A 26,949-nucleotide genomic window follows, 5' to 3' on the forward strand; every position below is an offset into this window, starting at 1 on the left:
TACAGATTTTTAGCTTTCATTTGTGTCGACATTAGGTCTGTGAACTACTGCTTCAAAACATCTATTTGGCCCAGGAGATGGCGCTCTTGTTACCCAATTTAGTAACAATAGAAAAACATTTATATCTCAGTGTATATTGCGCCAACACCCTCCAAACCCTTCCATCAACAACTACACTCCCCGGTGTGCAACCTGCTCTCCACTGCTAAAAATCACATGGTGCAATCCAGTCGTCAGATGGACAGATGTTGTACTGTATTACATAATACTGTACATACTGTGCTAGATGCATAAGAGCGTACAGGAGGCAGAAATGATCAAAATCAAGCAGAAGAGCTATGTTACTATGTAATACCACACACGGGCGGCTTAGGGGGTGAGACTGTTATCTGCTCTTGTATTGCTGCTGGACTGTATTACATGGCATATCTCTGCATTTAGTAGTCAGGAATGTAGCAGGCCTAGCAATTATCACTGTTATATTATACATGTGCATGCCTCCCAAGTAGAGAATTATTGGAAAATTCGATTTGGCTGCTTTGGCAAAAAAAAAATTAGCTTTGTGACAAATTACTTCGTCACGAATAGGGATGAGTGAATTTCATGTTATGAAATTCATTTGCGCTTGGTTTGGTGGTAAAAGCAGAATTGAGTTATGGATTCCCTTGCCACGGACCATAACGCAATTCTATGACGGAATGTATAACGGAATGCCTTTAGAGGCATTCCATTATTCATTCCGTCATAATAGAAGTCCATGGCCCTGATAACGTTGTGCATTCTGTCATAGAACGGAATCCAGAACGCAATTCTGCTTTTACCACCAAACGAAGCGCAAACGAATTTCAAAATATGAAATTCGCTCATCTCTAGTCACACTTTGTAAGTAGTGGGTGCAATGACAGGGTGCGGCGATTGCCACGCTCCCCATCTTTGTACCACTTAGATTCCGCGATTCATACATGATCGCGGCATCTGATACAAATAACACAGTGTGAATGAAAAAAAAGTAAATAAATTATAGTTACCTGATCCTTTTACTCGCAATAGGCCGGCCATCGCCATCTTGCTTGAAGATCTGGTGCGAGATCTCGCGTGGTCCAAGATGACGTCATCACACCAGCTGGAGTGGTCACATTATACGTCACCCCGCACGGAATTTCATGCGCGGTCTTCAAGCAAGTTGCCGGCAGCCAGCCGGTCGCAAGCGAATAGATCAGGTATGATTTTTTCAGTTTTTTACACTATTTCAGGTTAAATCGATTCACTACCACGAAGCACGAGGAAATTCGGCTTTGCGGTGAATCGAATGCATACCTTACATGAAGGCAATGTGACTGCTGTGTTGTGGGGCCCAAGCACTGAAGAAGAGCTCACTACGTAGAGATTTACACAGCTCCTATTGAGTTCACTGTAAAAATCCATATGTATTGAGCTCCCCCTAGTTGGTGTACCTATGGATAATGGATACCTATGTAACTGTTGTAGTGGAAGGGGGTCCAAAGCACTGAGGGGGAACTCACTGAATAGAGATTTACACAGCTCCTATTGAGTTCTATTGTAACTGTATAAATTCATATGTATTCAGCTCCACCTTGTGGTGGCTCCAGGTAGCCAAAATGGTATCATTTACCTTGCGTTGAGGAGCTCATTGGGTGAGAATAATCAGTGCTGTAACAGTCGGGATGAACACCATACTTTTTCTGTATTAACAATCCACTATTTTTCCAGTAGTTTCTCCAGCATTCCAGCAAGTTAATGTCAAAAGCTAAATATACAATGTACTACAAACAGTGCATTTTTCTTCACTTTTTTTTTGCATATTATATGGGTCTATGGCATTCTTTTTTTAAACTGCAGCCCTAGGTGGCCAAAATAAACACACTTTGGGGGGAGCCTTAGGGTACGGCCACATAGTCAGGTTTCCTGATGCAGTTTTGGAAGCCAAAATCAGGAGTGGATCATAAAAGGATAGAAGTATAAAGGACAGATACGACTTCTCCTCGTTTTTGAATTCCCTCCAGGTTTTGGTTTCCAAAACTGTATCAGGAAGCCTGACCGTGTGGCCGTACCTTTAGAAAAGTGTCAGAACACAACACCAGATCAAACTACACCCTATTCACAAACATTATCTTGGGGGAGGGGGCATTCAAAATTTTGCTGTGGGTCCCTGTGATTTCATTGTATGCCCCTGCCCCTCTTTTTGACCTGAGAAATAATTAAGCATTAATAAACTTACTAAAGTGTTCTAGAAAATGTCTTGCTTCTAACTGTTTGTTATACCATAACTTACATACAGTATTATTTCATGTATTATTTTAATTATTTGGTGAAATTTGGACCATAAAGGGTTGTGCAAGAATGGGGGTTTTGGCAACCCCACCACCACCACCACCACCACTTTACCAGACCTGTAAAGGGAAGCCTACTTACCTGCTTCCCAGTGCTGGCTCCTCGCTCCTTCTCCTCCAGGCCTGCGATGCTCCTCTGGGCTCTCTCGCTGTAAACATGCGGCTTGACATCACCACAGCCCATCCCTGGCTGCAGCGGTGACGGGCTCCCTGGTCATGACAGATGGTCACATGAAGCAAGGGGATCAGGTCACCCTCACGGCCAGTGATGTTTATAGTGAGGGAGCCCAGCAGAGCCTCGCAGGCCTAGAGGAGAAGGTATAAGGAGACAGTGATGGGAAGAAGGTAAATAATCTTCCCTTTACTGGTCTGGTAAAGTGGGGGCAGTTTGGCAACCCCCCTCCCCCCAGTCTTGAATAACCCCTTTAAAGGTCAGGTGATGCTTGTACATGAAATAAATGGATGTTTCATACTATGAACCAGGGTCGGACATATCACCTGTGCAGCCGGTTCGGCTGCACAAGGGCCCAGCAACGGAAGAGGGTCCTGTGTAAATGGCAGGGCAGCGGGAGATAAGCGATTCCATTGTGGAAGCGCTCATCTCTATATTCATCAGCATACAAATGATTGCTGTGGCGGGGCAGGGGAGAGGATTTTCCTCTTTCCCCGTTTCTCTCATAGGCTGCAGGCCTAGCGCGTGTAGCCAATCAGAGGCCAATGCAGGCGGCACCTGAGCCGGGCAGCGTACAGCGCAGGACACAGCCCAGAAGAGGCCTGCATCACATCGCTGACAGCCGCATGGAGGTAAGTATGTGAGTTTATTTTTTTTTATTTTTTTTGCGTTCTGGGGGGTACTATGGAGAAGTGGGGGGAAAGGAGTACTATGGGGGTGTCTACTGGGGGCCCTATATACTGGCACACATTATGGGGGGTACTATGGAGAAGTGTGGGAGAAGAGCACTATGGAAGCATTATACACGGGCACTAAAGGGGTGAAGATGAGCACTATAGGGGCATTTTATACTGCCACACATTTTGGGGCCACTATGGGCAAGGGGGGAGAAGAGCATTATAGGGGCATCTACTTGGGGCACTCTGTAGGGGCATTTTATACTGGCACATTATGGGGGGCACTGTGGGGACGATGGAGGAGCACTATGGGGGCTTCTACTGGGGGTATTATATAGAAGTATTTTATATTGACACAAATTATAGGGACACTATGGGCACCTAAGCTTAACTGAGGGCAGTAAGAAAGTTTTTTTTTGTACTAGCACACAGTAGGGGGCATTGGCACAAATTAGGGCACTAAGAGGAGGTTTGTTTTTTTACTGCCACACAACAGTGCATTTTTTGAAGTGATATACATTATAAAGGGTATTTTGTGCACTGGTACACATTATAAGAGGTCATTTTTCTACTGTCACACATTATTAAGAGAATTATTACTACCAGGGGCATTATGGTGAGCTTTATTAGAAGTGGGGGACTATGGGGAATATTAGTATGGGCGTTATGGGAGCATTGTTACTTCTGGGGCACCGTGGGGACATTATTACTGTAGGAGCACTATTACTACTAAGTGCACTCTGGCAGAGAATTATTACTATTGTTGGGACTTTGGGAGCACTATTACTGTTGAGGGGGGGCGCTGTGGCACAGTATCAGCTTAGCACAATTCTTTTTGAGGACATTATGTTTACACTATTAGTGTCAGGGGCACTATTTGCTGGGTGCAGTTTTTTTTAGGGCACTGTGTGCCAATAATTATTGAAGGGGCACTATCTGTGTGGTACAAGTATTTCCAGGGGGTTTATCTGTTTCTGCAGTATAGTATTGGGGGTGCATGATGGGATGTTGAGATGGTGAGGAGGATAATGGAAAAGTAGGAAACTAAGATGTCTGTTTGTCAAACTCTGCAGAGATGAGAAATTGCTGAAAGAAATCATCATGGCGGTTTGGTCTAAATAGAGAACATGAGCAAAGAGAACATCTACATCAAAGAAGACGTCATTGGATGTAAGAGGTATGTGACGCTGTACTGTATTAGGCTATCTTCACATCTGCATTAGTGATTCACTGGATCCAACACTGCTGGATGCAGACAGAATGCCCGCTGGCCTCATTAACTATAATGGAGTCTGGCAGAGATTCGGCCACAATCTGGCAAAAATACAGAGAATCGCGGGACACAAACCGCTGCATGCTGTGGTTTGTGTCCGGCCGATTCCTTGCATTCTCTGCCAGACCACGTGGCCGGATGGTAGTGCCGCAGGTGTGAAAGTAGCCTTACCCTGTATGTTATGTATTGCTGTATGTAATGTTAGGAGGGAATAGGTTAGGTTGAGAATTTGGCGTGGGGTGGGGGGGGGTAGGCACATTCTTTGCACAGGGACCCTCTGCAATCTGTGTCCGCCCCTGCTATGAATCCTAAGTATCCCTCATTGACAGTACAAAAAGCTAGGATACATTACATGTGTGTATGTATGTACTGTATGTGCAGGGCCAGATAATAGCCTAAAAATATAGATGCCAGGGTCATTTACTTTGGCTTTTTGGCTTTAGCAATAGACCACTATAGAAAATTGCTGCATGCTCACACCAATGCAGTTCTGGAAAATGGCAATACACAAGGGAAATAACATACTATTCCAATGAATCACCAGATTTACTAATATTTCTCATGTTTAAAACTAGGAATTGTATAGTTGTTTTTTTAAATCTCCGATATGGTTGTTTTAGAAGGCATTTTGGTCCCTATCAACTGCAGCTTCATACATTAACCCAAACCTAGTAGAAGTAGTAATAAAAGCAGGATCAACTCTATCAAAGCGGGTACAGTACAGACCAAAAGTTTGGACACACCTTCTCATTCAAAGAGTTTTCTTTATTTTCATGACTATGAAGGCATCAAAACTATGAATTAACACATGTGGAATTATATACATAACAAACAAGTGTGAAACAACTGAAAATATGTCATATTCTAGGTTCTTCAAAGTAGCCACCTTTTGCTTTGATTACTGCTTTGCACACTCTTGGCATTCTCTTGATGAGCTTTAAGAGGTAGTCCCCTGAAATGGTCTTCTAACAATCTTGAAGGAGTTCCCAGAGATGCTTAGCCCTTGTTGGCCCTTTTGCCTTCACTCTGCAGTCCAGCTCAACCGAAACCATCTCGATTGGGTTCAGGTCCGGTGACTGTGGAGGCCAGGTCATCTGGCGCAGCAGCCCATCACTCTCCTTCATGGTCAAATAGCCCTTACTTTCAAAGTTTTCCCAATTTTTCGGCTGACTGACTGACCTTCATTTCTTAAAGTAATGATGGCCACTCGTTTTTCTTTACTTAGCTGCTTCTTTCTTGCCATAATACAAATTCTAACAGTCTATTCAGTAGGACTATCAGCTGTGTATCCACCTGACTTCTCCTCAACGCAACTGATGGTCCCAACCCCATTTATAAGGCAAGAAATCCCACTTATTAAACCTGACAGGGCACACCTGTGAAGTGAAAACCATTTCAGGGGACTATCTCTTGAAGCTCATCAAGAGAATGCCAAGAGTGTGCAAAGCAGTAATCAAAGCAAAAGGTGGCTACTTTGAAGAACCTAGAATATGACATATTTTCAGTTGTTTCACACTTGTTTGTTATGTATATAATTCCACATGTGTTAATTCATAGTTTTGATGCCTTCAGTGTGAATCTACAATTTTCATAGTCATGAAAATAAAGAAAACTCTTTGAATGAGAAGGTGTGTCCAAACTTTTGGTCTGTACTGTATATTGCCTGGTTGGGTTGATCATGCTGACTAAAATGATACCTGTATGCCAAAAATCCACTGTGTCCTTCCAGAGATACCATAATTTTAAAATATATGCAAATTGCAGCTTTAGTGCACCTAGGGGCAGGCCCTAACCCCTCGGTGCACCTCAGCCCCTCCTCTCTCCTGAGTTTGCATTCCCTTCCCTGTCTTTGACTGACAAGGCCAGGCATTATTGTTGTCCTCCTGCCTGGTCATGCAATTCTGTGCATGTACCATACATTCTATAACTGGCAGATGCACAGTACTTCTTTTTCAGGTTTCCCCACTGCCAAGATCAGCATTAAAGGGGTTCTGCACTTTGTTTAAACTGACGTTCTATCCTCTGGATAGATCATCAGCATATGACCGGCGGGGGTCCGACACCTGGGACCCCCGCCGATCAGCTGTTTAAGAAGGCACTAACCGAAATAAATACCTCGACCGTTAATTGAATCAACATTCAAGTAATGCCCAAGCCTATGGCAATAAATATATATAAATAACCTACATAGAAAATGCCAGACCGCTGGTACTAAATTAATCTTTATTACAAAATCACATTAGACAACATACATGATTAAAAGAATAAGTGCAGGAGATAAAAAACAACATCACTGGAGGAGACATACAATGAACTGAGTCCCTATCCTTAAACATGATATTCAGAAGAGATGGTTATGCAAACATGAAAACATACATAGTGGGGAAAAGGGACATTTACCCATACAGAGTCTCCTCCAGGATGGCGCCAACCCCTGGCGCCATCCTGGAGGAGACTCTGTATGGGTAAATGTCCCTTTTCCCCACTATGTATGTTTTCATGTTTGCATAACCATCTCTTCTGAATATCATGTTTAAGGATAGGGACTCCGTTCATTGTATGTCTCCTCCAGTGATGTTGCTTTTTATCTCCTGCACTGATTCTTTTAATCATGTATGTTGTCTAATGTGATTTTGTAATAAAGATTAATTTAGTACCAGCGGTCTGGCATTTTCTATGTAGGTTATTTGTTTAAGAAGGCAGCGGCACTCTAGCAGCGCCGCAGCCTTCTCACTGTTTACCGCCGGCCCAGTGACGTCACAGCTTGTATCAACTGGCCTGGGCGGGGCTAAGCTCCATTCAAGTGAGCAGAGCTTAGCCGCACCCAGGCCAGTGATACTAGTCGTGACATCACTGGGCCGGCGGAAAACAGTGAGAAGGCCAAATCCTTCCATTATTCCTTTCAGTTTGTGGACATAATCCAAGCAAATTCCATAAAAATGGTAGCTAGTTCCACACCTGCGGTAAATTTGTCTGGCAGTTTTTTTCAGCAAGGAGCAGCTTGCTGTTGGTCAACCGTATCTAGCCTAGCTGGATACTGCTATTCACCCCTAGATTCCCTTGACTACAATGGGATCTGGGGAGGATCTGACCACCTTCTGGCATGAGAACCGTGTTTCGGACTGACAAACCTGGTATGCAGTTTTTGTCCTGTCAAAACCCAACACTCATGGCGGAAACCGGCTGAATACCCGTTGGATTGGATCCCATTATAGTTAATTGGCTCCAGTGGTGTATGGCCCTATCTGGCTAGGCCAGATACAGTGAACACCAGCAAGCTGTTCCTCTGCCGACACAACCTGCAGATAGATTTACCCTAGGTGTGGAACAGTCCTTACCTGAATTTCTTTCTATTCAATGTACACGAAAAACAGTCAAGTGTTGTTTCCATCAACCCTATAGACATGCAATAAAGTGGCATGACGCATCCGTGGGGTCCACTGAAACTCCTCCTGAAGTGAAGAGAAATGGGAGGCTTGGGTCCTCCTTTCCAGTTATCAGTGCTGGTCCCAGTGGTTTAAGTGATTAGACATTGGATTTCCATTTGTGAGCAAAATTGGGCAGCATGCTTCGCTATTTTGACTGAATCTGTGACAGAGGCTGTAAAACGGAGTCTTCAATGCAAATGTGAACAAAGTCTATTCAGTATCGATGCCATTTATTTTGGTCACTTGATGCAAATTTTCAAATAAATAAAGTCACAAAACTTTAGAATCTTTTTAATTGTAGAACTTTAATGTTTTACCGACACTGTCAAATGAGATATATTACAAACTGTGAGCAGGAACTAATGAAGCAACATTTTCTGTAGGTGAATATACAATGAACGTACCATATAATGCTGCTTAAAGAGATAGTCCCATTTTTTTTTTTTTTATAATAATAATAATAGCATATCACTAGGATTTGCCATCACTTTATGTGGAGGTCCAACTGAATGTAGCTGATTGCAATTACCTGCATAACGGGGTGACAAGGATTGTCAATCCACAGGAAAATCGTAGTTGGTGGGGATCTTCACAAGATTGTTGAGGGCCTCAGAGGTTGTTCCCACTGATCATAAAGTGATGACATACCCTAGTATGATGGAAATACCTTACTAATGTTAAGGTGAAAATCCAATTAATATTTGTTGAAAAAAGGAGCCACGGATATAACAAATACTTGTCTTCTGCCAGAGAGATGCCAAGCATCCCACTAAAATGAGTGGATATAAATATATGGGTATGGGGCAGCAGCAGGGGTTGTCAGATCCAGACCCCTTCAGTCAATGCTCTGTAGCTATTGGCTGCATCTGGAGACCACTGACTGGAGCATAAGCTATAGCCACCAGTTGCAGAGCAGTCGGGATCGGACAACCTCTGATGCTGCCTCAGAACTGTGCAGCAGAGGTTGTTTCCACTGAGAGGTCATGACATCTACCTGGCAAATAATGAGCAAAAGTATGTTATGTGTAACATATAGGTCCATTTAAAAAAAAAAAATTTTTTTTTTTAACCTGGAGTTTTGACTTTAAATATTATTTCACTTTGCAATTACAAAATGATGCATAGTTTTGTTATTTCCTTTCACTAGTGTTTAGGTTTATATATTGCTGTAAACTGTAGTTATCATCGTGTTCTAGTCTGGTTACTACAAGTACTTATACATATATTTTAATTCTATGTGGTTTAAACTTAAGATCCCCGTTAGGAGAATCGTGATTGAGCAGGACAGAACACATTGTCTTGCACTTGAACATTTTTTATTGTGTGTGTGTGTGTTTTTATGTAATTATTAGAAATAGTCAAGTTCAGAATCTACTTTGCCGTTAGAACAGAATGGAAATAAAGTCCAACATTACAATGTTCTTTCTTTTCTTTGACTTTTAGCACCCTTTAGAACGTAATTCACTTTCCATCCAAAAATTGTTCATGTTACCCTAAGGTCAAACATGACAACAAAACAATATCCTCTAGCACAGAAACCTCTCCAATCCTTGGGTTAATTTTTATGGACATATGTCTATTTTCAACCATACTATGTAGTTATGCAATGTTAGAGAGAAAATCAGCATTTACAGTATGTTCCAACATAATTAGAATATGACTTATCAATCTCTAATATTTCATTGTTAGTAAAACTAGTACTAAACAGATAAGAATTTAAAACTACATCAAACAATAGAAAAAAAAAATCATGAAAATGTTACAATTTCTTTCATTCTCATGTTATCATTGTTCATAGGAAAAATATATGACTATTTGCCAGAGACAGGTGGTTAAGGAACGCTAAACACAGAAAATGCACAAAAAAAAAAAAAAAATCCCAGCACCTTCTTACTTTGTCTACTCCTTCCCTTTGTCCTGTTTTTTTCTCATATTTCAATAAAAAATTTGAAAGATTTAAAAAACTTTTCCCTGTCCGAGAAGTACAGTCATGTCCCCTTTGCTCCTCCTCACTGTCCGGTGTCTGGTTATAAGACAAGTGGCTGCAGCAGGAGCCTCCCCCTCCCCATTGTCTGTATTAGGACAAAAAGATCATTACGCCACACTGTCTTTCTTAAGCCACGTCCCTTCAACCGTCCACTAGCCAAGGAAGGAACAGGTCATCAGGAGATTAACCCCTGCGTAGTCTACAGGATTTTCAACAAGACCCAGAGTCCTTCAAAAATGATCCAGACTGAGAAATAGTAAGGCTAACTAGATTTCTTGTTTACTTTTAGCATTCATTTCTAGGTTTAGCGTTCCTTCCGGAAGAATTATTGTACCTTGCCTCGCTTACAGGTGTTTTGTACTAGAGAAGAAAGTCCAGAAGCCATTTTACAACTTTTTCTGTTAGCTTTGATGGATGTATAACGAGTTAAGCTCAGCAGATGAGCTGAAAGGAAAGTTCCATAGAAATAGAAAAACCTAGAGTAGGCATTACCTGTTATCAAACACTAAACATGTTGGACTGAAGTAACATATAATTCGGTGACTCGAGAGGAGGTCTACATACTCTGGTGGCAATTTTTTTCCTTTATGAGTAGGATGGTTCATGTCTATATATCAAGTGATAACTTCTTTGACAGGAGGCAAGTTGGAGCAGGGAGCAGGAATGAATCTAATTTATCAGTCCTATTCTTACTGTTTCAGGTGAAATTCTAGATAATCTACCCTTAAGTGAACATTTCCAGGTGTCTACCAAGATATTCCTGAAGGACGATGATGAATGGAGGCTTTAATGAGCTAATATGGTTTAAAAACAATAGCCATTTATCTGATAACATCTTGCATGGCCTGGGGCACATTGTAGCCTTTCGCGTAAATGTCTGCACAGACAGGTTGCCCGTTTGCAGGTATTTTTCAAAGTGACATTACAAAAAAAAAAAAAAAAATCTCATCATTTCTGCTGACCAGTTCTAATTTGTCTTAAATATTCCAAGAACAGACTGGATAAAATGCTATTGACTCCATGCTGTATAATAGCTAAAGGCAACAGAGAGCATGCAGTGAGACAAAATACCAAAGCTTATTTCATTCAAGGATGCACGAGATAAATCCTGCATTAGCTAAAATTGATTTTTAGAATTTCACAAAGCATCTGGAGGAGAAGAAGCAGAAGGGAATATCTTCGTAGCTGTGAAGATTACACAAGAAGGAAACTGTGAAAAATGGTGCCTGTGCTGCCTGCAGAGTTTACATTGCTGTTTAATGGGTAGAGCAGATAAATGGAGAGGGTGCTGTGCAGCATGTAAGAGGTATATTTAGAGAGGAAACAAGTGGAATAGAGGAGCTAGGAAAAGTCGGATAATCCCTCCATACATTTAGATGGTTGAGGTCAAACAAGGAAATAAGTATCATATTAGAAAAATACCTCTGCAATGGTAAAATGCATAAAAAGACAAGAATGTAGTTAAAACGACAAAAATGTATCAAAAACAAGATCACAATGGTAAATGTTAGAGTTCAGGCACCATTATAATCATTAACTTGTGATGTCCTGCTTTCTACTGTACATCAGCGCTAAAGGGTTAAGTTGAGATACTGAGCTACAGATTCGTCCAAGCCTTGACCCACCCAGGAATTCCAATTCATGATTATTGCCCTTGGCAAGAATAAAACCTGTTTTTGTTCCCTCCCAGCCAAATCTAGTCACAACACATTCACTGCAACAGCAGTGAAAGAAGAATTACGCAGAGCTCCCCACCCTCTCCCTACTAACAAATAGCTTTGGTAAGTTGAAGAACGGCGTCTTAGGCTTCCATGGTCTCGGGGATTTATGGGGATTCAGTGTTTGAAGCATTTCCTTTATTCACATAGAACGGGCGTTGCTGGGTCTGTTGGGAGCAAACAAGCCAAACGTGTTAATGACTTTAATTGTTTTGTGAAGACAGATTAGATATGTATTTATACAGTTATCCGTAGCCAGATTGTTGAATACACCGGTGTATTATGGTATTTCCCTAGAATAATATCATTAAAGGAGTTATCCAGATTTTACTAAGCGATAGCCTATTTGTTATATACAGTATTTTACTCACTTACGGTATATAGCGCTGACCTGTTCCACAGTGCTTTATGTCTCTGGAGTGTTGGAGGAAACCCACGCAAACTCAGTGAGAACACACAAACTTCATGCAGATGTTGTCCTTGGTCGGATTTAAACCTAGGACCTCAACGCTGCATGGCACCAGTGTTAACCACTGGGCCACCGAGCCTATAGGATAGACCATCACCAGCCAATCAGCAGGGGTCCGACACTCCGCAATGCTGCCAATCAGCTGTTTGGATGTAGCTCCATCTCCAGACCTTGGAGACAGAACTATACAGCTCCATCAACTGTGTAGCGGACAGATCTCATCACCGACGTACTGCTGTCGGTGACTTCAATGGGAGCAGCACTGTACTAATGTGCTCTGTCAACTACACAGTTGATGGAACTGTGTAGTTCCATCTCTGACTACCGGAGATGGAGCTACATCCAAACAGCCGATTAGTTATTGATGGCCCATCCTAAGGATAGGCTATCACTTAGTAAAAGATGGACGACCATTTTAATATTTATGCAGTGAAACCTCTCCAAAAAACAAACAAACATCTCTTTGAGAAGATGACTCCCTTATCCAGACCAGATTTCATCTGGTGGATTTTTGGCTTCCCCCTATAGCATACTTGACATCTTCTTTGAAGACTGTCCCCACTAGAAGACCACTTTGCAATGCAATTTTCAGTGTTTGTATTGTTACGGCACAAGACTGGATTATTGGGCTTTCTTGACTATAAGACCAAATAGTGGTAGTCCAATAGTGAGGACGATTCAGAAAAATGTGGCTGAAATTCCAGTTTTCTTTTATCCAAAATCTACTAGTGCACCCCCATAGGTCCTGAACAAATGAAGATGAGCAAATTACTGGACAGGAAGTTCACCTAAGATATTATTATTGCAGAAGAACATGTCCTGAACCAAGTACAATACAAATGCACTGAAAAAATACAATACATATAATAGTTAAATATATCTTAAACATAATAGCTTCATAAAAAGACTAGATATTAAAGGCTATAGACATCGTTGCATCAATTTTTTTGCATTTTTCAATGTTGATTTCACTAAACATTTTGCTTTCATTTGGCATCTGCTTCTGATATGTATATACAGTGCACAGCAGGCTGCAGAATGCAGTTCACTAGCAAATCCGTCAGACTGGTTGACTGATGGCTTGGTCTCCATTTCCTCACTCTATTCTCCTAAACAATCTTCTAAGCTGATTCATAGCCACATCAAGTGAACTTTACATGGTAATAAATCAGCTTAGAACACATCTGTAAGAGTTATCACAGAACAGCATTGTGCAGCCTGCTATGTAATGTACCGTATATGCATGTCAACTGCAGAAGCCAAATGAAAGCGAAATGATTAAACCTAATTCGATTTTTTTTAAAATCCACAAAATACATGAAATACAATTGAAATATTGATGCAAAGGTGTCCATAGCCTTTAGCAAGGTAGAAAATTCTGACGACAGATTGCAATCCGTGGAACCTATTTATGAACCCATCATTTCTCTCCTGTTCTGCACCTATAAACCTAGATGTTCTCCAGTGTGATGACCCCAAAGAACATCACCCCAGATCTTAGCTTCCAAAATAAAGACAACTTGGGGGTATGGAGTGGAAATGGTTTCAGGATATTTTTTAAGTTTCCATATAGCTCCAAAAAAGAAAGAGTTTATTAAATTATTACATTTCTTTGACTTATATAGTACCAACATACACAGTGGAGTCACATTATTATGACCACTTCCTACTTTTGAAGTTAGCAGTGCGTACCTTTTGAAGGAAGTCACATGTCATGAGCTGGTTTGGTGGGTATATAAGGCGTGTGATAGTCTGTCTGCACACATATCACTTATTGCTCTCATAGGTAAAAGGGTAATTTCTCAGAGTTGCAAAAAGGAATGATTATTGGATTTCGGTCCAAGGTATTTCTGAAACTGTGCAGCTTGTGAACTATTCTCATGCTGCTGTGGTGAAAGTGTATTGTGAGTGGACAAATGGCACCGATGTAAATAAGAGACATGGATGCCATTGATGTGAGAAGTATGGAAGGGAAGATGGACATGCTGCAGTGGGGCAGCTCACCACCAAAATGAACCAGAGGACTACTAGACATGTGTTTAAACAGTGAACAGTTCAACAAGCGCTACTGTATATGGGGCTTCGAAGCAAAAGCTAACAAAGATGCATTGGCAGAAAAGGCTTCAAACCTTGCGGCAGTATCAGAATTGGACCTCTGCGGATTGGTAAAGGGTTCCTTTTTCAGATGAGTCATGTTTTCTTAATTGAATGGATGGTGTTAGGTGAGAAACATCATAGAACAAACACTGTGCAACCATTGCTAGAGGAACACAAACTGGTGGTGGCAGCGTTATGGTCTGGAGAATGTTTTCGTGGTATCCTCTGGGTACACTCATCTCTGTGGAAGGCACTCTTAACCGATTTGGGTATGAATCCATCCTTGCAGATTACATACACCCATACATGCTGATTGTCTTCCCTGGGGCGGATGGAATCTTCCAGCTAGACAATGTGACATGTCACACTGCTAGAAATGTCTGACATTGGTTGGAAGAGCATGCCCAAGACATCCAGGTACTACCCAGGCCCCCTAATTCCCCAGATTTGAACCTAATCTGTGGGACCATCTCGATCGCCATGTTCGTTCTATGGATCCTCTCCCGTACCCCCTCCAGCAGCTGTGGGATACACTGCAGTCAGCATGGCTCCAGATACCTGTGAAAACCTACCAGGACCTTATTGAGTCACTTCCAGCCTGTCTAGCTGTTATCTGTGCTGCACATGACGGTTAATCTGGATATTAGCTGGTGGTCATAATAATGTGACTCAACTGTCTGTAATGCAGCACTGTACAGAGATTGTCATCATTTACTCAGAAGTCCAGAGGGCATTCTTCCTTGTACAATTGTGCATACAGATACAGCTGTCAATCACTGAGTAGAAGCAGCCACTGGACTCCTAAGCCCAGAATGAACAGAGATTTAGATCCATAAAATAAAAATCAGGACCTACCAGAAGACTTTGCTTTGATGATTTCCATGTCTGTGGCAGAGCTTTTGCTGGCTGATGTCTATTCATCATTGGATAAACTAAAATTGAGATATAAATAATTATTAGCATTAATGCTTGGTTAATGGGGTCGAATCAGTTAATTTGGTTCATTATATACTAAGCATATCTCGCGGGACCACACGCCGTGCTGTTCTGAAAATGTCCCTGCCTATTGGACAATGTCAAAGCATTGAACTACACATAAACTAAGGAGATGTCTCTGTAAATGCTCCTCGGACAAACACAGCCCTATTTCCATATAGAGACATAAAAATAATAGCAGAGCATTCAGAGGAGTGGCAACATTTAAAGGGGTTGTTCTGAGGATAGGTCCTCAGTATTAGATCGGTGGGGATCCATCTCCCGGGACCCCTGACAATCAGCTGTTTGAAGAGGTTGCAGTGCTCCAGTGAACACCAACGCCTCTTCCTAGGCCAGTGACATCACATTCATCGGTCACAAGGCAGCTCAGTCCCAAGCACAGCAACTATCCAATGGAATAGCAAGCACAGCAACTATCCAATGGAAGGCGCTGTGCTTGGTAAGCTGTGAGGAGGCTGCAGAGCACACCTGAGCACCGTAGCCTCTTCAAATGGCTGATTGGCAGGGGCACCAGTAGACAGATCCCCCACCTATCACATACTGATGACTTATCCTGAAGATAGGTCATCAGTATAAAACATTCAGAAAACCCCATTAAGGCACGTGCTTGTTTCACTTTTTTTCAAACAGGCTGTAGGTCCTTTTTAAGTGTCCATCTAAAATTGTCCACATTGACCAATCCTGACCAGTCTACCACTGAATTCATGGATAAAACATCTAAAGATTACATAAAATAACATTACCGTTCATGTTATAGAGGTTGTTGTCTTGCTGAGCGTTGGTCTCTGTGGTTGTCATGTTGGATGAAAACTGGTAGGAAGCTCCTTGGTTGGTGGCTACAATAGAAGACATAAATTATTGAAATAAAGTTGTGGCTAGGACAGCTTCAGACAGGGCAGTTTTATTTCTTTAAAATGCCTTTAATTAGACATTACATGATAACATGAGCCATAGTGAAATCGTACCTACATGAAGTCATGTGTACTATGAGAAGCATATGTGACAAGAATGATGCACAGGAAGGTTCCCAGAGCGTAGAACAACCAGGCTTTAAATGAGTAATCAACTAAAATATGGGGGAAAGGGGAGTGGAGAAGGGGGCGGTAGCAATGATCTAATAGATACAGATCCATGTGTTCTCTGAATAAGGAGAATGGAGAAATCTGGACATCTCTGGTGGTGGCTTATCTTTCCTTAGAACGAAAGTATTGAGCATGTTGCAATCCAAACGCCCCATCTTTATCTACCCTGATGGCAGATGGTTGACTTGCCTTTTCTGACCATTTTCTTAAATAAAATATAAAGAGTTGACTCGTGTACTGATCATGTGCAGTGCAGATAGAGACAGAGCCAACATTCAATTTCCTAAATGATTGTTAAAGGGGTTTTCTGGAGTTAAATATTGATAGCCTACCTCCAGGTTAGGTCACAATATCTGACTTCAGCACTCCTGCCTATCAGCTGATTGAAGAGGTTGTGTTGTTCTGGTGGGCGCTGTGGCCTCCTCACAGCATACCAAGCACAGCGCCATACATTGTGTAGCAGCTGTGCTTGGTATTACAGGCCAGGCCAATTCACTTAAATTGGATTGAGTTTCAAATAGGCAAAGTAACCAATGAACATGATGTATCTGATCTAGGAAGAGGCTACAGCGTTCAATGGCGTCTTCACTTAGCTGATCAGTGGGGGTTCCAGGATTTGAACCTCCACCAATCAGATATTGATGGCCTGTCCCAAGAATAGGCAATCGATATTAAACTCCCAAAAAATTACTTTAACCTCTGCCCATTTTGAACAGGTAAAATTGCTGTTTACCTGCAAAAAATACACAGACTTTAACAATTTCCAGTATTTGAAAACCACGCCAATTTAGACTGAAACTACCTGTCGGCTCAGCATTCATCCACATTGTGGCTGCTACATGTTTTTGTACCTTAAAAAGTATAACTGAAGTAAGAAGATAAAGAGGATTCATGCTAATACCACAAGGGTGAGTTCATACTGGGCCAATTAGTTAAAAAATAAATCTGACACTGTGCCATTCATCATAATGGACCTTGTAGGTATCTATGTGCATGCTGCCAAAACAACCCCATTCAGAAAAATGCCACCGATTTCCAGTAGCAGAAATTTCTGCAACAAATCTGCTTTGTGTATATATACCCCTAAAGGCACCACATAATAAACAGATTCGCATATTTCCAATGGCACTACATGAGTATATACAGTCAGGTCCATAAATAATGGGACATTGACCCATATCTAAAATTTTTGGCTCTATACACCACTACAATGGATTTGAAATGAAATGAACAAGATGTGCTTTAACTGCAGAGTGTCAGCTTTAATTTGAGGATATTTACATCCAAATCAGGTGAACGGTGTAGGAATTACAACAGTTTGCATATGTGCCTCCCACTTGTTAAGGGACCAAATGTATTGGGACAGAATAATAATCATAAATCAAACTTTCACTTTTTAATACTTGGTTGCAGCAAATCCTTTGCAGTCAACTACAGCCTGAAGTCTGGAACGCATAGACATCACCAGACGCTGGGTTTCATCCCTGGTGATGCTCTGCCAGGCCTCTACTGCAACTGTCTTCAGTTACGGCTTGTTCTTGAGGCATTTTTCCTTCAGTTTTGTCTTCAGCAAGTGAAATGCATGCTCAATCGGATTCAGGTCAGGTGATTAACTTGGCCATTGCATAACATTCCACTTCTTTACCTTAAAAAACTCTTTGGTTGCTTTTGCAGTATGCTTTGGGTCATTGTCCTTCTGCACTGTGAAGCGCCGTCCAATGAGTTCTGAAGCATTTGGCTGAATATGAGCAGATAATATTGCCCGAAACACTTCAGAATTCATCCTGCTGATTTTGTCAGCAGTCACATCATCAATAAATACAAGAGAACCAGTTCCATTGGCAGCCATACATTCCCACTCCATGACACTACCACCACCATGCTTCACTGAGGAGGTGGTTCATTTCCTTCTCCATACTCTTCTCTTCCCATCACTCTGGTACAAGTTGATCTTGGTCTCATCTGTCCATAGGATGTTGTTACAGAACTGTGAAGGCTTTTTTAGATGTCGTTTGGCAAACTCTAATCTGCCCTTCCTGTTTTTGAGGCTCACCAATGGTTTACATCTTGTGGTGAACCCTCTGTATTAACTCTGGTGAAGTCTTCTCTTGATTGTTGACTTTGACACACATACACCTACCTCCTGGAGAGTGTTCTTGATCTGGCCAACTGTTGTGAAGGGTGTTTTCTTCACCAGGGAAAGAATTCTTCGGTCATCCACCACAGTTGTTTTCCGTGGTCTTCCGGGTCTTTGGTGTTGATGAGCTCACCGTTGCGTTCCTTCTTTTTAAGAATGTTCCAAACAGTTGTTTTGGCCACACCTAATGTTTTTGCTATCTCTCTGATGGGTTTGTTTTGTTTTTTCAGCCTAACGATGGCTTGCTTCACTGATGGTGACAGCTCTTTGGATCTCATCTTGAGAGTTGACAGCAACAGATTCCAAATGCAAATAGCACACTTAAAATGAACACTGGACCTTTTATCTGCTCATTGTAATTAGGATAATGAGGGAATAACACACACCTGGCCATGGAACAGCTGAGAAGTCAATTGTCCCATTACTTTTGGTCCCTTAACAAATGGGAGGCACATATGCAAACTGTTGTAATTCCTACACCGTTCACATGATTTGGATGTAAATACCCTTAAATTAAAGCTGACAGTCTGCAGTTAAAGCACATCTTAGTTTGTTTGATTTCAAATCCATTGTGGCGGTGTATAGAGCCAAAAATGTTAGAATTGTATCGATGTCCCAATATTTATGGACCGACTATATATATATATATATATATATATATATTCCTCTTCCTTATCTACGATGAACAAGGCTTAAATACTCAGAACCACAGAGAGGATTAGAGGGAAAAGCAGCCTTTTGAAAGAAGTTCCTTGCTGTTTCTTTCACTGGGCCTGCACTTGTCTTCACAGCTGTATTCCATAGTAAAAGTAGTAAAAAAAAAACAATGAAATTCACCAGATAAAAAAGTATCAAAGAAAGTTATTTCAGGAATATGTGTTTTAAGCTAAAAAAACATTGAATGACTGGCGTTATATTTATCAGTATTTGACAAATATTAAATATTCAGGATGACATCAGGCAGCTACTCCCGACATCAACTCGATCCTGATATCTCAAAAATACAAGGTTCCTTGGCGTAAAAGCCCTCAGTCACGGCCTATTATGGGTTAAAAATGTTGTATTCTGATTAGTTGCAATGCGATTCAGTGTCCCAATGATAACACTGATCTGTTAGTGGCAGGGGCGGCAGCGTACATAGAAATCATTAGGCCCCATAACAAAAATCCGGATTGGGCCCCCATGCCCCATCCTTAGCCTCTCCCACTATCTGTTCCCTCCTCCTGGCTGTCTGCTTCTTCTTACTATATAATGTGCCATACCTCATCCCCCCATAAACTGTGCCTGTTGCTGCGTGTAATATACAGTGTGCCATACCCAAATAAATGATGCATATTGCTGAGTAAAATATATAGTGTGCCATACCCCCCCATCCCCATGAATTACTGTATGCCTATTGGTGTGCCATACCAGCCAAGAACTATGGCTGCATAAAATATATAGTGTGTCATACCCCCCCAGCTGCCTGCTGCCGCATATTATATAGTGTGCCATACATCCCATCCCCCCTTAAAAGTGTGCCTGCTAAGTATAATGTACAGTATAGTGTGCCATAGCTACCCAATGATCTGTGCCTGCTGTTGGGCATTATATAGTTTGCCATAGCCCCCACCCCCAGAACTGGCCCTGTTTCTCCATATTATATAGTGTGCCATACCCCCCCCCCCAAGGAACTGGCTGCCTGCTGCAGCTAATTACATTGTGTGCTATACACCCCCCCCACCCCCCCCCCCCCCCACCCCCCCACCCCCCCCCAAAAGTGTGCCTGCTGCCTGTAATGTATAGTGTGACTTAGCCTCCAATGATCTGTGGTCGTTGCTCCCAATTATATAGCTGCTGTCTGCAGGGCCTAGCCTCAGTCATTACTTGCTGCAGAGGGACTCCCGCGCGGCACTAAGCAAAGTTACGTTGCGCCGCTAAGCTCCAGTCCATTGCACTGCAAAGCTCTTCACCCATCAGCCCAGTAAGATCCACTCTCAGCTTAACAGTGCAGCCTGGGCACTTCTGCTACCGCTCTACCACTGGGAAAGACCCCTATATCCCCTGGGCTCCTGTGCAACTACACTGGCGATATGTCCGTTCAACCACTAAATATGGCCGCCTGATCTCTGTGGGCCACGAGCATTTGCTTGATTTGCATGGTGGAAAAGTCCACCACTGGGGATGACCTGTATTTTAACAATTTTAACTAATTTTGACTATAACAGGTAGATGATGCATTATGGTGGTTCCACTTGAAGCCACACACACATGGGAATGAATTTGATGCATGTTTTCCATGGGGATTTTCATGTGGATCTTTCTTTGATTTCTTAGATTGTGTTGTGAATTTGTCCCAAATTTCACCCTTTACATTGAGACGAAAATCCCCTTTTATTTTATTTTGAGTCCACTGCTAATTTTGGTTCCAATAATATAGCACATGTGAAACTACATACTTTTAACAAATCCTTTCTTTGAACTGACATCACAACAGTCGCTCTGCTCTCCAGTCATAGAACAGAGGCGTATTCTGGAAGGATACATACATATGCTGGAGGGCAGCTACAGGGGATCCAAATGCTCCACAGCTGCCCTGCACTACTATCCAAATCTCTTGCTAAAGCTATTTCAACGAGTTGTAATCTGAAGGAAAACCAAGCACCGCATGGTCACTTCCCCATCAGCGCAACCGCAGAGGTAATGGAGCAGTACATGGTGGCCATGCTGGGTGCTCCATGCTCTTTGAAGCTCATCAACTTCTATAAACTAAGAATTTCCTAATGAGGTATTTATAAATAGATTTTGTAATAATAAAGATAGCCCCATTAAAGGAATTGTCCAGCTTTTGGCAGCCCCCCACCCCACCACCACCACCACAATCTTGTTGGACTAGCAGAGGGAAGCATGCTTCCTGCTCTGGTTTCAGCACGTTATGTCCAATGCTGTGGTTTTGCACTCAGGTCCCAGATTGTCAACGTCTGGCATGGACAGGGTCATGTGTGCCTTTGAAGCCATGATTGGCTGCAGCAATGATGTGTCCCCCAAACGGCACATGGTTACATAGTTGATGCGGTTGAAAAAAGACATACTGTAAGTCCATCAAGTTCAACGAAGGGATGGGTGGGGATGTGAATTTTATTTAAAAAAAAAAGGGTGTGAGCCCCAGACTTATACACATTTTCATAAGCTTTATGGTTATTTCATTTTAAGAATTCATCTAAGTAGTCCTGAGGTAGACTATGACACAGATTTACAGTTCTTACAGTAAAGAAGCCTTAATGCCTCTGGAGACTGAACTTTTGCTTCTCCAGACGGAGACAGTGCCCCCTTGTCTTTTGAGAGGATTTTACATAGAACAGCTTTTCACCGTATTTTTGTAGGGCCCATTTATGTACTTGTATAGGTTAATCATTTCCTCCCTTAGAAGCCTCTTCTCAAGACTAAGTGAATTTAATTATTTTAATCTTTCACACTAGAGTTTTTACTGGATCCGGCAGGGTTCAGCATAAATGCTTCCGTTACTGATAATACAACCGCCTGCATCCGTTATGAACGGATCCGGTTGTATTATCTTTAACATTGCCAAGATGGATCCGTCATGAACTCCATTGAAAGTCAACGGAGGACTGATCCGTTTTCTATTGTCCGTTTTACTCCACATCCCAGGTCGGAAAGCAAACTACAACATGTTGTGGTTTGCTCTCCGGTATGGGAACGCAACTAAACGGAACGAAATGCATTTTGGAGCATTTCGTTCTGTTCAGTTCAGTTTTGTCCTATTGACAATGAATGGGGACAAAACTGAAGTGTTTTTTTTCCTGTATTGAGCCCCTATGACGGCTAGTGTGAAAGTAGCCTAAGGCTCTGCATTCCCCTAATCAGTTTAGTTGATCTCCTTTGTACTTTTTCCAGCTCCAGGGCATCCCACGTGACCCAATGATGTTCTGCTTGGAGGACATACCACTGTTGCAGCCAGTCATTGGCCCATATGCCAAGCTGACAAGTGGGAGCGCTCAGAACTCAACAATAGACTGCGGGAGCTGGAACACAGCGAGAGACAGCAGGTAAGTATGCTTCCCTCCGCAGTCCCAGAAAAGTGCGGGGGCAACCAGATAGTTTTCCAAAGCTAGACAACCCCTTTAAGATGGATCTGTCATCAGATTATGTTGTCCTATATAATGACGGCACACAATGGGGACAGGTCTGCTTTACAAAACAAAAATATATTTATATACTGTATATTGTACCATTTGTAATCTTATAATTCTTGTTATTACTGAGTGCAAGTAAGAGATTTGACCTTTGACAACATCTACTTTTCATAATGCAATAGCTTCACAAGAACTTCAAATATCGATTGCACTTCATGGATTGGAAAACAACATTCCATTTTATTGACACAAGGAACAAATGTTAAGGTCAATATATGTGTCAAAAGGCTTTCAAATATACTGTATGTCCAAATTATATTTTAATGTTGTTTTCCATAATCCTTCCTTAAAGGTGTTTTCGAACCAAAAACATGTATATCCAATGGATAAGCGATAAATATGACATTGGTGGGGATCTGAGACCAATCACTAGCTGTTTCCATCATTCTCATTGAGCTTGAATGGAACCGCAGCACACGGGGCCCGACTCCCCTTGATACAGAGTTGCTGCTGGGGGAAGGTTATGTGGGAATGGTTTACAGCAGTCTACAATTGGTCCAGCATATTGACCAGTGGCCTACACTGCCTTAGCTGCCCCTTGTATCTAAATGTACTGTAGTTGTTTGCTGTCATAAAATGAGAATCAGTTTGCAGCTCTGTATTGCACATTGTGCTCATTGTGATACAGTAGGAGCAATAGTCCTGTCATCTATACAGTGAATAATAAAGCATGTGAAACTTTCTCTTATAGAATATTAAAGGGGATGTCCATTTTTTCCCCAAACTGCTTACAATGGGGCAAAATAAAAACAGAGTAATACTCCCCTTACCACTCCTCTCCTCCTCCATTGGTGCTGACACTTCCCAATCCCCGGCCAAATTTTGTTCTTCCTGCTCCGGTGAGGACATGTTGATATGACATGTGACGGCTGTAGTCAATGATTGGACCTCTGTGGTCATTGACACATCACCACTAGAAGCAGTGATTGGTCACATGTCGTGTTGATACATCATCAATGGAGTAGAAAGAACAGAGACCGGTGGTGGACCAGGGAAGTGGCACTGGAGAATCAGGGGAGTGGGTGAGTATTACTCTTTTTTTCTATTTTATATCAATGTAGGATGTTTTCCAAAAGCATACTGTAGATAGTTTTTTGACTATTTACTGTACAAACACAAGTTACAAGACTTGCAAATTAGAATAAAAGCAGAAAATTAATGTAAATCCTCAACATTAGAGATAACAGCCTGAAGAGTAAAGCACTCAGCAAAGCATGCCCCTAAGATTAAGAGCTCCCCCCCCCCCCCATAGATTATTCCCACTATAATCTATGCTGCAGATAGGGATTATATTTGTTAAAAACAGTAGGAATACCTTTCTGATTAAAGGTCGATGCTGAGATGGTGGAAGTGTCCTCATTGGTCTGATTAGGAGAATGGTCCCACATCCTGTAGGATCCTACAAGAAGAGGTGCTATTCTTTGAGAAATAGTCTATAGAATAATACTATGGCCTTATTTAATACATCTGTACAATTCCTCATATTTTTTTATAAATTATTTGTCAAGTCTATATACATGCTAATTAGTTTGTGCCTCTGGGGCCACCAGCTGGAATGTAGCTGTCCTATTAGTCAATGTTTGATTTTTTAAACAGGGCTTGATAGATTATTTAGACTCCAAGCCACTACCTCATCTGCAGACAGATGTTTCATGGTGATTCTTCTTCATCATTTCATAGCAGAAACAGCTGACTTAGTTGGGTGAAAGGCCTTTGTAGGGGATGAAGGGGTACTGCTTCTGGCTTGGCTATAATCCTCATGTTATGTCTCATGGCCTGTTTAGAAGGAACATTGCCTTATAGGATAGCTACCTTCCAACTGGTGGCACTAGAGGCATAGTGTTCTTTTCTTTTTTTGAAAAGAGAGCAAATTTTCTTACCTTTTTTCAGAGGATCATTACATTGCATAAGACTCCTTAAAACTACTTGGCACTCTCTACAAGTAGAAATAGTACCTCCCTGATCAATGTCTATATCCATATACACTGATGCTATAGAGAAGTCTTACTGTTATGACAATGGGTATGTAACCACTGTGTCAACCAACAGATTTGTCTTTGGGCTATCCCTAGGGTGTAATCCTGGCAGTCTCCTGGTATTTACTTTTTAAGAACTACAAATGGATCTGGACTTCTCTGCAGGGGAACCACCAGGCTGCTACCACCTGGAGTAGTCTCTTTATGACAGCTGACCCATGGGGAGTCAAGAGACACTAGTGAAGGGCACTGAAGGGTCAGGCTGAGGTCAGGTCAGGCAGAGTACATGCAATACGGTAAACGGTCCGAGATAAGGGCAGACATTAAGAGTCAAAATCCAGAAAACTGGCAGAAAGTCAATACACGGGTGGACAACAGAAAAAGCACACCTTCACGGGATGCTAACACCCTCCAATAGGGTACCCTAAGGTGACCAGCTCTTCAGAAGCCAGAGGGTGCATATGTGCACCCTACGGGCACAGGAAGAAGGCCTTTCAAACAAGCAGGTGACAGTCTGTCTGAAGGTATGGAGCTACCACAGCATCCAGGCCTGCTGGTAAGAGAAGAGAAGGAGACTGGCCTGTGCCACAACTCTTACTATGCTTCTTGATCATCATATCCAGTATTTTTAGGTTAACTTGAGATCTATTTCTTATTGAATATGATATTGACCTAATAGCAAGATCCCATAAAAGGTTAGTACATACTAGTATGCAATAAAAGCCAGCTGAGTACTTTGTAAGCAGCTTAGTACAAAACAAATACACATTGAATTGCATCATGCATTAAAAATGTAAACCATGGACATAGACACAGTTTAAAGGTTAATTTAGGTTACTTGGTTACAATGACATATGATAAAACACAAAATATTAAAATAGGACTACAAAAATATTTAAACAGCAAATATTACATTATACGTGTCTGATAGTCTGTTTGATTTTACCCGAGAAAAATGATGTTGAGAAACTTTGCACAATTTTTTTTTCATAATGATGTTCCTACTCAGCTTCATTTTTTAATCAAGTTCTGCATTAGTAGTGATTGATAAACTCAATATTGACCTAATGAAAGGTATAGAATAAATGTGATTGCAGAGATCTCCAAATGGGAGTCTTATAGGCCAGGCAAAAAGTATACAAATTAGCTGCTTTCCAGGAGAAAGAAAACCAACTCTGTAGTTTCTATTTATTGGAGGTACTGTACCCATCAATGTCCAATCTTTTAATGAGCCTTGCATCATAGGGTAAGGACTAAGGATATCAGGTGGTTAATACTTCCTTTCTACCAAACTATGATTTAGTTGATATCCTTGATCATGTTGCAAGGCTCGTTAAAGGGTCAAGCGTTGATTTATAGAGCACCTATCTCTAGTAGGTAGACTAGAGAGTCGGTTTTCTTCCTACAAGAGGAGAGCATCTGTAAAATCATATAGACATTATGTCCCTTTATCAATATGGCCTACAGACATATTGGTCTTATTGTCCATAGAAACCAACCAGAGATCAGTTGTTATTTCTTAAAGAAGTTTTCCGCTTCAGGCAATCCTTTTTGTTAGAAGAGTCTCCCAAATGATAAGCAGACCAGAGGTTTGCCCAATGCTAGGTTCCATAGAGAACAGCTGTAATTTGAAGGGTTTGCTTTCTCTGTTTTGTTAAATGTGGCCCAATGCCCATGTGTCCCAAGAACTTGCATCTCCCAGGAAGCATTGTGATTGCTCATGCTTCCTCACCTGCATAGGAACTCACATATAGCCCCAGTGATACATATGGTTTGTGATGCCCCTACAATTTCCTTTTCCACTGTCTAGAGAGAGAAATACCAAGTTCCATCTCCACTGTCTAGAGGCATATTCCTATATTTTTCTATCAGTTTAGAAGTAGGGGTGAATGGATGAACGGTGTCTGGGCCGCTTCACCTGCTATTCAATGAGATCACTACATCAGCACTAAGGGGAGGGGCAGCAGGGAAGCTACTGAGCACGTGTGTCCACCACTGAAAGCAGGAGAAGGTGGACAAGAAGGATAAACAGCAGGGGGCACTAACAGAGAGGAAAATGTCATGTATCTAAAAAAATGTATTTCAATATTGCAATAATACTTGATATAAAATGCCCTATTCATTGTTTACTTTTCATGGGATAACCCCTTTAAAATACATTAACAAGTGTTTCCTGTACACTGACCAAAGAGGTAAGAGTTAACTACAGTAGCTAATATAAGCCTCCTTCTAAAGCCGCCAACCTTCAACTTACGAGAAGTTATTGTTGTTGTCTGAGATTAAAGGCTCCTATGTAAGCATTTAGGTTGTGGTTCCTCTAAGCCTCCCACAAAAGAAAAATTTATAGGAACTCCAATCCGTCTTTCAAAGTTGTCAAGCAACCTACATACAAA

General features: G+C 41.6%; 1 protein-coding gene across 2 annotated transcripts in view; it reads right to left on the bottom strand.

Annotated features, from left to right (window-relative positions):
• Positions 1 to 8,609: 8,609 nt before the first annotated feature.
• TRIM29 (tripartite motif containing 29) overlaps positions 8,610 to 26,949 on the bottom strand; it is a 72,278-nt gene continuing 53,938 nt past the window's right edge. Inside the window, exons 7-10 of one of the 2 annotated variants that reach the window (XM_040425109.1) lie at positions 23,896 to 23,979; positions 15,912 to 16,004; positions 15,028 to 15,104; positions 8,610 to 11,773 (exon numbers count right to left, since the gene is read on the bottom strand). In XM_040425109.1, the coding sequence (XP_040281043.1) occupies positions 11,714 to 11,773; positions 15,028 to 15,104; positions 15,912 to 16,004; positions 23,896 to 23,979 (314 nt within the window). In that variant the 3' untranslated portion in view covers positions 8,610 to 11,713. The remainder of the gene's footprint in view (positions 11,774 to 15,027; positions 15,105 to 15,911; positions 16,005 to 23,895; positions 23,980 to 26,949) is intronic. The other variant, XM_040425119.1, reaches the window with a different exon arrangement.

This window comes from Bufo bufo, chromosome 1, assembly GCF_905171765.1.
Source record: "Bufo bufo chromosome 1, aBufBuf1.1, whole genome shotgun sequence".
Classification (NCBI taxonomy): Eukaryota; Metazoa; Chordata; class Amphibia; order Anura; family Bufonidae; genus Bufo; species Bufo bufo.